The sequence below is a fragment of the Poecilia reticulata genome, chromosome 15 (genome assembly GCF_904066995.2).
Source record: "Poecilia reticulata chromosome 15, P_reticulata-male-v2, whole genome shotgun sequence".
Lineage (NCBI taxonomy): Eukaryota > Metazoa > Chordata > Actinopteri > Cyprinodontiformes > Poeciliidae > Poecilia > Poecilia reticulata.
This window is the reverse complement of record NC_088844.1, coordinates 31358015-31370556: the sequence shown is the minus strand read 5'-3', so window position 1 is coordinate 31370556 and position 12542 is coordinate 31358015. Positions and strand designations below refer to the sequence as shown.

The 12542-nt window shown below is 51.1% G+C and overlaps 1 protein-coding gene and 1 pseudogene across 2 annotated transcripts; one reads left to right on the top strand and one right to left on the bottom strand.

Moving 5' to 3' along the window:
- Positions 1-108: 108 nt before the first annotated feature.
- On the top strand, positions 109-5323 carry LOC103477397 (AIF family member 2, ferroptosis suppressor). The gene is given in 11 exon segments (XM_008430497.3): positions 109-795; positions 959-1106; positions 1249-1423; positions 1495-1610; positions 1691-1810; positions 1926-2018; positions 2679-2787; positions 2889-2960; positions 2963-3040; positions 4726-4926; positions 4988-5323. Coding segments are annotated over 9 exon segments (1116 nt in total). The 5' UTR covers positions 109-795; positions 959-1106; the 3' UTR covers positions 5140-5323.
- A 2531-nt stretch (positions 5324-7854) lies between these two features.
- LOC145555094 (very long chain fatty acid elongase 6-like) lies at positions 7855-12221 on the bottom strand (annotated as a pseudogene). The gene is made up of 4 exons (XR_014091175.1): positions 11196-12221; positions 10246-10377; positions 9571-9722; positions 7855-9009 (listed from the first exon to the last, which is right to left on the bottom strand). The product of XR_014091175.1 is annotated as a very long chain fatty acid elongase 6-like (transcript).
- Positions 12222-12542: the final 321 nt, after the last annotated feature.

Below are 12542 nucleotides of genomic sequence, written 5' to 3'. Positions count from 1 at the left end.
GGTTCTGGTGGTTTTGATGGTGGTTCTGATTGGTTCTGGTATTTCTGGTGGTTCTGATGGTGGTTCTGATTGGTTCTGGTGGTTCTGGTGGTGCTGGTGGTGCTGGGTTAGAAGAACTGGAGCAGATCTTGAGCTGCGCCTGGTTCTGATCTTCTCTCTGATAGCGCTGCAGGTCCGGTTTGGCCGGTTCTCCTCAGTGAAGCAGAACCTTTGGTGTTTGATGTTGTTGATGTTCTAGATGAGGAAGATACAGAACCGGGATCAACCAGAACCAGAACCATGTTGCTCCCAGTCAGATTTCCCAGTAGAAACAGATGAAGGTCCAGTGGGAGTTCTGGACAACCCGCCGCTTACATCATGACCTCCTGACCTTTCTGCCCCCCATTACGTCACAGGTTTGAAGTTTCCTGACGCTGACTCAGCAGAAAAAATGCTGAGTCAGCAGGAGAGCCGCTGATTGGATCAGAACCGATCACTGACGAGCCCAAAGCGAACTAGTAGGAAATAAAATCATGTTCAGTGAACACAGTGTCCTGGTTCTGACCCACAAATCATCAGAACCGAAACCATCCTTTCATAAAGAACAGACCCAACAGAACTTTGGTTCTGTAACATCAGCTCTGCTGGTCGTTTTGTTTTCCTGCGGTCCCTGAACGCACCACAGCCTCCCTTCATGAGGAGCCTGATTGGCGTAGAGCTGCTGACGTCAGCTAGAGGAGGGCGGGGCCAAACGAGGAAAAAGCAGCTGTTGATCAACTGGACTGAAACTGGATCCGACTTCCGAACCTGCGGCAGGTGAGTTCACGTCCAGCGTGACGTCACAGAGTTCTGGAGAGACTCGTGCTGGGTTCTGAACTGACTTCATGACGGGCTGAGGAGGTTCGGGGGGTTTTGGGCGTCTCCACTGGTACCGACGTGTTTACCGGGTCAGAACCGAACTTGTCCCTCCTTCATTCAGAACGTTCAGAACCGGGAACCGGTCCAGTGGTACAGAGAACCCAGCAGAACCAGCAGCGGGGCCAGATTGGACCTGAAGGATCCGAACGGTTCTGCAGAACTCCTGGCGAACGGTACCGGTCCAGTCAGAACCAGTTATCTTCTCACAGGTAGGATCTGAGGGTTGGTTCCGATCCACCAAACAGAGCGAACCGGGTCCAATTAGAGGCCGAGCTCTGCACAGATTTATGCACGAGATTCTGAGGTTCGGTTGGCGGTCCGGTGCTGAAGTGTTTGGGTGTTTCTCTCCAGATGGGAGCCCAGGTGTCGGTTCCGGACGGGGTCCACGTGGTGGTGGTTGGCGGCGGGTTCGGCGGCATCGCGGCGGCGCAGCAGCTCCGTTCGGCCGGGTTCGGCTTCACCCTATTGGACCTCCGGGACTCCTTCCACCACAACGTGGCGGCGCTGCGGGCCTCGGTCCAGCCCGGTACCGACCCCTCCGACCTGTCGCTGTCCCCCCTTCCTCTGTACTCCCTGACCTCTGACCTCTGACCCCAGGCTTCGCCCAGCGGACCTTCATCCCGTATGCGGAGACGTTCGGAACCAGCTTCCTGCAGGGCCGCGTGGAGCGCGTGGACCCGGAGGGGCAGCTGGTGGTTCTCCAGGGGGGCAGGGTGAGGAGGGGCAGCGGGGTGAGGGCGGCTGCTGCCCCCTGCCGGCCAGGTGAGCTCTGACAGGTGTCCCCCTACCGCAGGAGGTCCACTACTCCCACCTGATCCTGTGTACTGGTTCTGATGGTCCGTTCCCTGGGAAGTTCAACACAGAGGCGTCGCTGCAGGACGGCGTGACGGCGTACGAGGACATGGTGGGACAGGTGAGACGGGGGGTGAGGGGGACAGAGGACATGGTGGGACAGGTGAGACGGGGGGCGAGGGGGACAGAGGACATGGTGGGACAGGACGCTGCTGACCCTGGTTCTGTGTGTCCAGATCCAGGCGGCGGACTCGGTTCTGGTGGTCGGGGGCGGAGCTACAGGGGTGGAGATGGCGGCTGAGATCAAGACGGAGTATCCAGACAAGAAGGTGGGTCGGGTTCTGGTTCTGGTCGGGTTCAGCGGTACTCAACAGAACTTTACCCTTCAGTCTGTATGAAAGGTTCTGGTTCTGTAGGCCCTGCTGAAACGGGTCCATAGTTATTTGGTTCACACCGGACCTCAAGGTTCTGTTGGATCCGGATTGAGTTCTGAGCTGTTTTCATTGATTCCAAGAACCGGGTCAGAACCGAGTCACTCAGAGTTCTGCTGCTGGGTGGTTCCTGTACGGCAGGGGTTCCCAAACTGGGGGGTCGGGACCCCTAGGGGGTCGGGAGACTCCAAGGTTGGGTCACAAAATGATTTGCAGAATGAAAGTGATGCCTGAGGGTACGGAGGCCCAGAAGGGACAGAAATGCATAAATCTGCCGTTAAGTTAATTAGCAAATATTTTTATCATTTATAATAAATACATTTATTTAAAATATCAAGAATTATGTGACTCTGTGTCAGCGGTGCTCAAGTCCTCCAGAACCTGGTCCGATCCTGGCCTGTTGGACTTGACCTCCCTGAACGGAGAAACTCGTCTCTGATGCTTTTATTTTGAAAAACTGGGGAACCTCTGTTGTAGATGAACCCAGTTGGTCTGGACCTCCAGAACCTCCAGAACCCGGCGCTCTGGACTCTGTCCTCACCTCTGTTTCTCCTCCAGGTGGTTCTGATCCACTCCAGGATCGGGCTGGCCGACCCGCTGATGGCCCAGAGCGTAAGGCAGCAGGCCAAGGAGGTTCTGCTGGAGAAGGGAGTGGAGCTGGTTCTGGGTACGCTAACTGCTAGCCGTTAGCTGTTAGCCGCTAGCCATTAGCTACTAGGTCTTAGCTGGTTCTGTCCAGGTTCCGGACAACCTGCTGCTGTGTTTCAGATCAGAAGGTGTCCAACTTGTCGGAGCTGCCACTGAACCGGACCCAGAAGAACCTGCAGGTCAGAACGGACAAGGGGAGACTCTGGAGACGGACCTGGTCATCTGCTGCACCGGCATCAGGGTCAACTCTGGAGCCTACGCCTCTAGCCTGGGTGGGTCCACCGGGGGCCCACAGGGGCGCCGTGGATCCGCCAGGGGGCGCCGTGGGTCTACTGGGGGGCGCCGTGGGTCTACTGGGGGGCGCTGTGGGTCTACTGGGGGGTGCCGTGGGTCTACTGGGGGCTACTGGGGGGCGCTGTGGGTCTACTGGGGGCGCTGTGGGTCTACTGGGGGGCGCTGTGGGTCTACTGGGGGTCTACTGGGGGGCGCTGTGGGTCTACTGGGGGTCTACTGGGGGCGCTGTGGGTCTACTGGGGGCGCTGGGGTCTACTGGGGGGCGCTGTGGGTCTACTGGGGGTCTACTGGGGGGCGCTGTGGGTCTACTGGGGGCCTACTGGGGGCGCTGTGGGTCTACTGGGGGCGCTGTGGGTCTACTGGGGGTTTACTGGGGGCGCTGTGGGTCTACTGGGGGGCGCTGTGGGTCTACTGGGGGTCTACTGGGGGCGCTGTGGGTCTACTGGGGGGGCGCTGTGGGTCTACTGGGGGGCTCTTGGGTCTACTGGGGGTCTACTGGGGGGCGCTGTGGGTCTACTGGGGGGCGCTGTGGGTCTACTGGGGGGCGCTGTGGGTCTACTGGGGGCGCTGGGGGTCTACTGGGGGGCGCTGTGGGTCTACTGGGGGGCGCTGTGGGTCTACTGGGGGCGCGTGGGTCTACTGGGGGCGCTGTGGGTCTACTGGGGGTCTACTGGGGCGCTGTGGGTCTACTGGGGTTACTGGGGGCGCTGTGGGTCTACTGGGGGGCGCTGGGGTCTACTGGGGGGCGCTGTGGGTCTACTGGGGGGCGCTGTGGGTCTACTGGGGTCTACTGGGGGGCGCTGTGGGTCTACTGGGGGCTACGGGGGGGCGCTGTGGGTCTACTGGGGGGCGCTGTGGGTCTACTGGGGGTTACTGGGGGGCGCTGTGGGTCTACTGGGGGGCGCTGTGGGTCTACTGGGGCGCGTGGTCTACTGGGGGCGCCTGGGTTACTGGGGTCTACTGGGGGGCGCTGTGGGTCTACTGGGGGGCCTGGGGTCTACTGGGGGGCGCTGGGGTCTACTGGGGGGCGCTGTGGGTCTACTGGGGGCGCTGTGGGTCTACTGGGGGGCGCCGTGGGTCTACTGGGGGGCGCTGTGGGTCTACTGGGGGTCTACTGGGGGGCGCCGTGGGGCTACTGGGGGCGCTGTGGGTCTACTGGGGGCGCCGTGGGTCTACTGGGGGCGCGTGGGTGTACTGAGGTCCACCGGGGGCTCCTGCTGCTCGCTGCCACCAGAATCTGCTATACAAAGGAATTTGGGAGATTTAACTGATGAGAGGAAATGGGGATTAATTTTTCACTCTTTCGTTTATAGGTATCAGTGTGGCTAAATATTTAGCTACACAATAAGTTAAATGTTTAGCTAGCAAGGCAAATATTTAGCTTGGTGTGATGCTAGTTAGTTGCACACTATATTATAAATGAGAACAAATGAAAATATGACTCTTATAAATGAGCCAAATTTCTGCTGTTCATTTTGACTTTACAAACATGATCAGCTTCACTTCCTGCTACAGGATCAGCTGCTAGCTTAGCTTCAGCCTGCGGGGATTTAGCTGCTTTTAGTCTCTGGGACCTCCTATCAGCTGACGGTCCCATCTGTTGTTGATCAGATATTGATCAGATATTGATCGGTTAATAGCCTGTTACTGTGTGTTCGTCCAGCGGGCAGCATAGCTGCTGACGGGGCGCTGAAGGTCAACCAGTACCTGCAGGTCGAGGGTTTCTCCAACATCTTCGCCGTTGGCGACTGCGCCGACCTGCGCGAGGCGAAGCTGGCGTACCACGCTGGCCTCCACGCCTACGTCGCCGTGTCCAACATCATCAGCAGCCTGAGCGGGAAGCCGTTGACGCCGTATCGCACAGGTAGGCTCCACCTGAGGCAGACGAGTCGCCTGACCCTCGCTGACCTTGTGGCGGTTGCTAGGTTACGTGTCCATGCTGCTGGCGATGGGCCGAGACGACGGCGTGGGCCAGTTCAACGGTGTCCGGCTGCCCCGCTGGCTGGTCGCCCTGGGGAAGAGCCGTGACCTGCTGCTGTGGAAGAGCTGGAGGGAGATGCAGCAGAAGCAGCCCTGATGGTCGCCGTGGAAACGCCTGAGGATCACCAGCATCACCTAGTGCCTATCGCTCTGACCTCTGACCTCAACAGCAGGATCACATGTTAGCAGCTGTTTCTCATGATTATCGTCCAAAATGATGTTTTTCTCTTCCTCTGATTATAAACAACTTTTTACTGAATAAACTCAACATGTTGAAAATGTTTTGGTTCTTAAATACTTTCACTTTTATGTTCAGAAGTATTAGTGTTTTATTCCCTTAAAGCTAAATGTGAGAGGTTGAGAGGTCGGAGACCCAGGATGATGAATAAATGATGATTAATATGTCAAAGTATAAAATCCAGGCAGCACAAATGAGCAGAGGCTCAACATCTGGTAGCAGAAAACGACAGAATAGACGAGGAAACGGGACGACAGACTCGACCAACACTGAAAACCCAAATCCTCACAGAACCTTCATGTTCCAACTAGAGGTTGAACTGATTGAACATTTTGATTTCAGGGTTTGTCTTTTGGCTTTAATTCTTGTCTTATTTAGTGTTGGGCTTTTTGCCCGGCGGTGTTTCAAACTGAACTCGTTTAGTTTGGTTTCCTGTCTGACGCTGCAGGTGAGTTTCTGCTGCTCACCTGCAGGAAGGCCTCCGCGCCGCCTGCAGTTCAGAGGCCGCCAGCAGGGGGCGCTGAGCGGCGACATTCTGATCAGCCAAAGGTTTCATCCTCTGATATTCATACCGTCTTCAGTCATTTTTAACATAAAATGAAAAACATCCCAAAACAAAATGAAAAAGAAAAGAAGACAGAATTAAGAGAAATGTTGATAATATTTCAGAATCTGTTGATATCCGGACCTGAAGAAGAAGAAGTCGTTTTATACGTCCGGCTGCAGTTTCTGAATATTTGAGATTTTTAATTGAACTGAAAATAACCTGGATGAAAATCTTTTTATTTTTTAAGGTGTAAAACAGTTTTAACTCCCATTAACTCATAAATCCCTCCAGTTTCAAACTTTCTCTCTTAATTCAAACTTTAATTTTGATCCACTTCTGTTTACAACATTGAGTTTATTACAATGTTAAATGGTTGATGCAGTTCTGAGCTCATAAATCATAACATTTAAATGACACATTGTAATAAACATTTAGTTATTTAGATAATAATCAGACGCATTTATAATTATTCTGAAAAATGTAAACTTGTCTCTACAGTCGTTTATTTCTATAAACAGCTTTCTATTTATAAAATATTACATTTCATTTTGTCCTGCAATAATCTGATATTTTATCTTTGCATTGTTAGAATGAGTCTTAATGCCGTTTATAATCTAGTTATAATCCATTCTTTCATTTCAATCCCGTTTATTATAGTTTCACATCATTTGTTACTAAATGCTTCAGTTTTTTCTTTATCCATCTGAATTTTTGTTACTTTATTCTTAAAAGTATATTTTTTGTATTATTTGCAGAGTTTATTTGTAGGTCAATAATTGTAATTTTATTTGTTTTTGTTTTGTTATTTTTCTCGCTTGTTTTCTAAGTAAACAGGAAGTGATGTGGGTCGTCAGTGCAGGTCCTGAAGGACCAGCAGCCTTTGGGTTTTTACCAGAGCGAACAGAGGCAGCATGAGAGCAACGGGAAGTTTGGACTCTAATTGTTTTGCTGAAATGGGAAAATAAACCATCCAGAATAATCTAGACGTTTGGACATTGAACCGTCTTTTGCCTGCGTAAATAAACTTTGACCCCAGAGCTTTAGAGGCTTGGTGGACGTTTTATTGGATGTTTGGCTTAGAAACAATCTACAGGGGGGGAGAAGAGTCTTGGGGGAGGCAGGAGGAGAATGGAGAAGAAAAAAGAGTGGGAAAAACTTTTAGGGGAGGAGGGAGGGATGAGGAATGGGGGGAGAGGAGGAGTGTAGGGTGGGGAAGTGGGAGAGAAGTTGAAAAGGAGTAAAGGGGGGGAGAGAGTTTGGGAGGGATAGATGGAGTGGGGGATCCAAATCCTGTGGATTGGAGTTAAGTTATGTATTTATAAAGGTTAAGGATTCGGATTTGGTTTTGTCCCTTTGAGGGTGTTTCTGATTTTCAGGTTTTTAGTACTGAGTTTAACTAAGATCTGTATTTATCCGTGGTTTTTGATTTAAGGATGGATTTTGTAATTTCTAATAGAGCGGCGAGTTTATTGGATCTAAATAGTTTAAGTACAAGATGTGTATTATATTTATAGGGAGGTTCTTAGTTGTAATGGTTTGAGTTCTGTCCGGTAAGTTTTAGTTACCTTAACTTTTGGGTTTGGAAACAGTCGAGGTTTGAATATTTTCTTCCTGAAGTTAGATTTTTTCAGAGTTAGTTTTTCTTCCAGTAAGTTTTTCTGTATGTTTCAACAGTTTAAGCTTTGGGCTCTGAGTGTTTTTGGGGAGGTTCTGTTCCTACAGGTTTATTTTCTAAACATGTGTTTTGTCTTTTGGAGTAATAGTTTTTGGTTTCAGTAATCTGTCTGGATTTTTGAGATAAAAGTTTTCGTGTACCAGTTTTTTTAAACATGGTTTATTTCCTAAAAGGTTGTTTTGGGTTTATTTAAATAATAGTTTTTTTTATTTTGTGAGTGTTGTGGAGGCAAAAGGCTTTTCATCTTAGCTCAGTTAAGGGTCAGGTTTAATTTTTCCTTTAATAAAAGTTCTTTTGTGTAAGTAATTCTGTTTCATGCTGATGAACCAAACTAGAAAAAACCCAAAATGAACAAATTGAAAAAGTCATTTTATTACATTTTAAACAATAAATAACCATAAATATCCCAATTTCCCTCCCAGGAAAACGTCCAGGTGATCATTTGGTGGAAGATTGTCTTCGTCATGGACACCAGCTGTGACGTCACAGCTGGTTTCCTTCAGAACTCCAACCCGTTTCCACAATCACACCGACCAGAACCAGCTCCAACAGGATGAGTTTAGTCACGTGAGACATGTGACCGTCCAGCAGCCAATCAGCTGCCTTCATCGGTTCCAGAATCAGAAGTTTGACACTTTAAAGTCAAACTGATGGAAATATTTACAGAAGTAAAAGTTTAAGTTCCAGTTCTGACCCGGTTAACTCTCGCCAGCCAAAATGGGTTCAGCGGGAACCAGTAGAACCAGTGAATCGGACCAGACGGGTTGTAATGGTTCAGATTATAAATATATATTTTTACATATTTCAAATATTTGGAAATGAAGGTAAAAATGGTTCAGAACATTTTCTGGGTCCAAAGCTGATAAATTTAAACAAAATATCGTGAATATTTTCGGACCTCTGTTCAGCAGCTGAGCTTCATGTTTAGATCGGAACCATCTTTGGACCTGCAGTCCGGAACCAGCGGGTCCTGAAACGCGCCTTCACTTCCCAGACAAACTAACTCCGTCTTCTTCGCTGGTTTCCCTCATTAGCTGCGGCAGCTCAGCTCAGCTCAGCAGCGCCGCCCTGCGGTCCGGCGGGTCCTACTGGCTCTTGGCCTTGGCGTCGCGGCGCAGGTAGGTCTGGTAGAAGAAGTTGGAGAAGAGCAGCAGGTAGCTCAGGTACATGACCGTGGCCCAGGTGATGTTGTCCATGCGGGACGGACAGTCGCCCTGCTGCATCCAGCGGTACACCAGGCCGCTGACCGTCAGCCCCATCGCCATCTGGGCGATCTGGGCGCTGGTGATGACCACGGCGAAGGGGCGGGGCACGCGGTAGCCGGCGGCGCGCGCGGCGTAGTAGCTGTACATGAGCGCGTGCACGCTGTAGTTCATGGTCATGAACCAGCCGCCGCCGGCCACCATGTCCTTGTAGGAGTACCAGGAGTAGAGCAGCACCGTGATGTGGTGGTACCAGTGGAGGAAGAGCAGCTTCTGCTTCCTGAGCACCACGAACGCCGTGTCGCCTTGGAGACGGAAAACAGAAACACATTAGCAACTTTAGTGGTGCGCACCAAGATTTTAGCTGCGCTAACCCAAAATCGCTAATCAGACGTCAGTTCTGCTAATGCTACACCGGTAGTGGCTAATGCACTACTCCAATATGGTAGCTAGTGAAAGCTAATCTAATGCTAAAGCACACATATTTTTGTCTTCACCCCCTTCAAAATAAGAGCATGAATATAAAAGTCTATTTGAATTACTAACGGTTGATAAAAGTCTGAATTGATGTTTTGGTTAACTAAAAGTTTAACAGTCAAGTAAATTAGCTCTTTAGGATTTATCGGGGAAAATAGGTTCAAGTGTTTACAGTTAGCCGGAGCTAAGCTAAGCTAAAGGTTGACTGGAGGAGGTGTGGCCACCGCTACATGTGGGTCAGAATTAATGCAGCTGCTTTGGACCCGGTTCACATTCACCTTACAGAACATTTTAAATCCTGCTGATTAAAAGTGGCCCAAACCGACCCGATCATAGAACTGAACCCGGATCTTCTGGTCCGTTTCCGTTCTCACTGAGGATCAACTGACCGAGTTCTGGAGCTTTGCTGAGGACGAAGGCGTAGGCCCAGAATTTACTGACGGGTCCGTTGTAGAAGCTCTGGTCGCAGATGGAGCGTCTGAAGCCGCTGGCGCTCAGGATGTGCAGCATGTAGGACCCGGTCCGGATCGCTCCGATGATGCTGAGGGCAGAACCGGAAACAGAGCCATGAGGACAGGAAGCCACAGGAGCAGCAGCTGGTCACAGCTTCCAGGAATTAGTCAGCACCGAAGAGTTCACAGAAACTTCCTGATGACATCATCTGATCTCAGAACCGATCTGACAGCCGACCCGCCCAGCGGGAATCAGAACCAACCGGACCTCTGGTTGATACCAATGCAATGAGGCGGGGCAAAGGTTGGTCCTCTGGGTCACAGAACCGACTCCAGATGCTTTGAAAGGAACCTTTGTTCTGAACCAGGTGAGCCGACACCTCCACTCGCTCCAAACAAAACACACCTGAGCTGCAGTGTGGGGCCGTTGCCATGGCAATGCGTCAGCAGCACCAACTCGCCCAGCCAGGAATCCGGGTGGGGACCCAAAGCAAAACCTGGTTACTATGGAGACGGGTGTAGTCTGGAGGGAGGCGGCGTCCCGCCTGGTTTCTACTGGTTCTGGATGGACGTTGGCCAGATCGAGTTGCTGCAGGTTTGAGGTGTTCTTACCTGAACACGGACAGGCTCTCTGACCATAGGACCTGCGGCTACTGCAGGTTCAGTGTGGGCCGAGGATTCATGAAGTGTTGACCTCCGAACACCAGGGCGGCGTACAGCGCGCTGAACATGAACGACTTGTTCCTGCGGGACAGAAGGAGAGTCATCAGAACAGAAGACCCGCTGAGACCCATCAGAACATCGTGAAAACCTTCCAGGTTCTCAAACACCATCACGTGACTTCGCGTAGCCAACATTGTAAACATGTTTTGATGAACTTCCGGCGGGTCCGTCATTCCAGCACGTTCCGTCCAGGTTTCATCAGGACTGCATTCCGGACAGGAACCGGTCCGACCGGATCCACGAATAATCATACCGGGTCTGTGACGTAACGGCGCCTCACCTGCCGCCGCCTTCCTCTGAACGCACGTGCTTACATAACGCCTCAGTCCAGCCCCTTTAATCCCTTCAGCACCGAACCTCATTCATAAATCGGAGGCATTTCCAGATTTTAGACAGTTCCGTTCTCAGCCTCAATTACTAAAATATATTTAATCTTTATCTGAAATAGTGACGTCAGTTCCTCCATTCGGCTTGAGAAGTGGACCAGTAAAGACCCCCATAAACAGAAAACACACCAGAGGATTAGTGACTGTGTTGCTATAGCAACAGATTCATTGGAGCAGTTTCTATTAAAACAGACCGGTTTCAGTGAAACTGCGCCTTAATACGGACTTCTCGGTTCCGAGTGGCTCAGCCGAAACAAAGTCTGGACTGGGTCGGTAGTTAAACTACCTGGATCATTGTAGATGGATGTGGTGTTCTAAATTTAAGTCAGTATTATTTAAAGAAGTGGAGATTCTTAAAGGAGTCCGGAACTTTAAAGGTAGATGTTCCTTCCCCTGACCCTCTGACCCCGCTGGGGAACCCGAGAGAAGAAGAAGAAGAAGAGCAGCTCTCACCAGTTGTCCTGCATCCACTGGATCGCTCCGCGCTCATCGAAGCGCGTCTCGAAGCTGAACGCCACCAGCCGCAGCTGGAGCTCCGACTCGTTCATCTGCAGCATCGTCACCAAATCCTGGAGGTCCGATCCGACCAGAGCGCTGCTTCCTGCGGTCTGCCCCCTTCACCTGGCCGCCTCGTTATAAAGCCTTGGGGCGGGGCCTCCAGGTGAGCCACGACGTTTCGGTCGTTCTCACCAGGTGACGTCACCGGTCCGTACGCGTCTGCCAGCAGGACGAGAGGAAACGGATTTTGTCAGATGATGATCTGCTTCACACAGAACCTGAAAACTATTGATGAGGAGATCAAAGCTGCTGCTGAACCGGAAATGAATCATCTCAGTGTTTAAAACTTTCAACTTTCATGTTTGTATACCATGGTGTCCAACATGGGGGCCGGGGGCCTCAACGGGTCAGCAGATAAAGCTGGAGGTCCTGAGATGGACTCAGAGAAACGTGAAGCTGCGTTTGGCGGATCTGAAATGTTCAACATGTTTCCTGGACGTCAGAGCGGCGCCTCCTTCTCACGCTTAGCCAGGCGTCTGACCAGAACCAGGCACAGCGGCGTCGACCCACGGGTCAGAGTTCAGGTAAACAGTCACATGATCAGTGACATCATCAGACCAACAGGAAGAGCAGGCTGAGGAACGCCGATCGCGCAGGATGAACCCGGAGGCAACATTCCCAGCAGGAACGCCGTGAACTCTGGAAGCACTCAGAACATCGGACCTGCAGATCCCTTAATCTTTGATCAATATTGATTATTGGTGCAGCGAATGATCAGAATAAACTGATGTCTGAAGGTTGATGGTGATTCTGCGGATCGGGCAGGAAGCTCCAGAACACCGACCAGAACCAGGCAGAGCGACGGTCAGAGGAAGTTATGAAGCTCCGGTTCATTTCATAGTTTAGCTTCAATAAGGAAACATTAAATATTATTTATATTTCATAAAAGCAGATTGTGATACTTTGTTGTTCATTAAAATACAGATTTTAAAGGTTCTGTTAAATATCCGATCTGTTGTTTGGGTCTGAGACCTTTCCATGGGCCACACCTGGCCCCCGGACCTCAGCTTGGACACCCTGGTGAAAACCAGATGGGGTGACCACTTCCTGGACAGGCGGCCAATCAGGAATCAGATTCACAGCGTTCTGTTGCTGGAACCAGCAGCCCGACCAGAAAGCTGCAGTGACCCGGTGACCCCCAGGTGACCCCCAGGTGACCCCAGGTGACCCCAGGGCAGGTAAACGGTCACATCACCAGAGCAGCAGGAAGAGTCGGCTCAGGTTCTGATGATGAAAACAGAC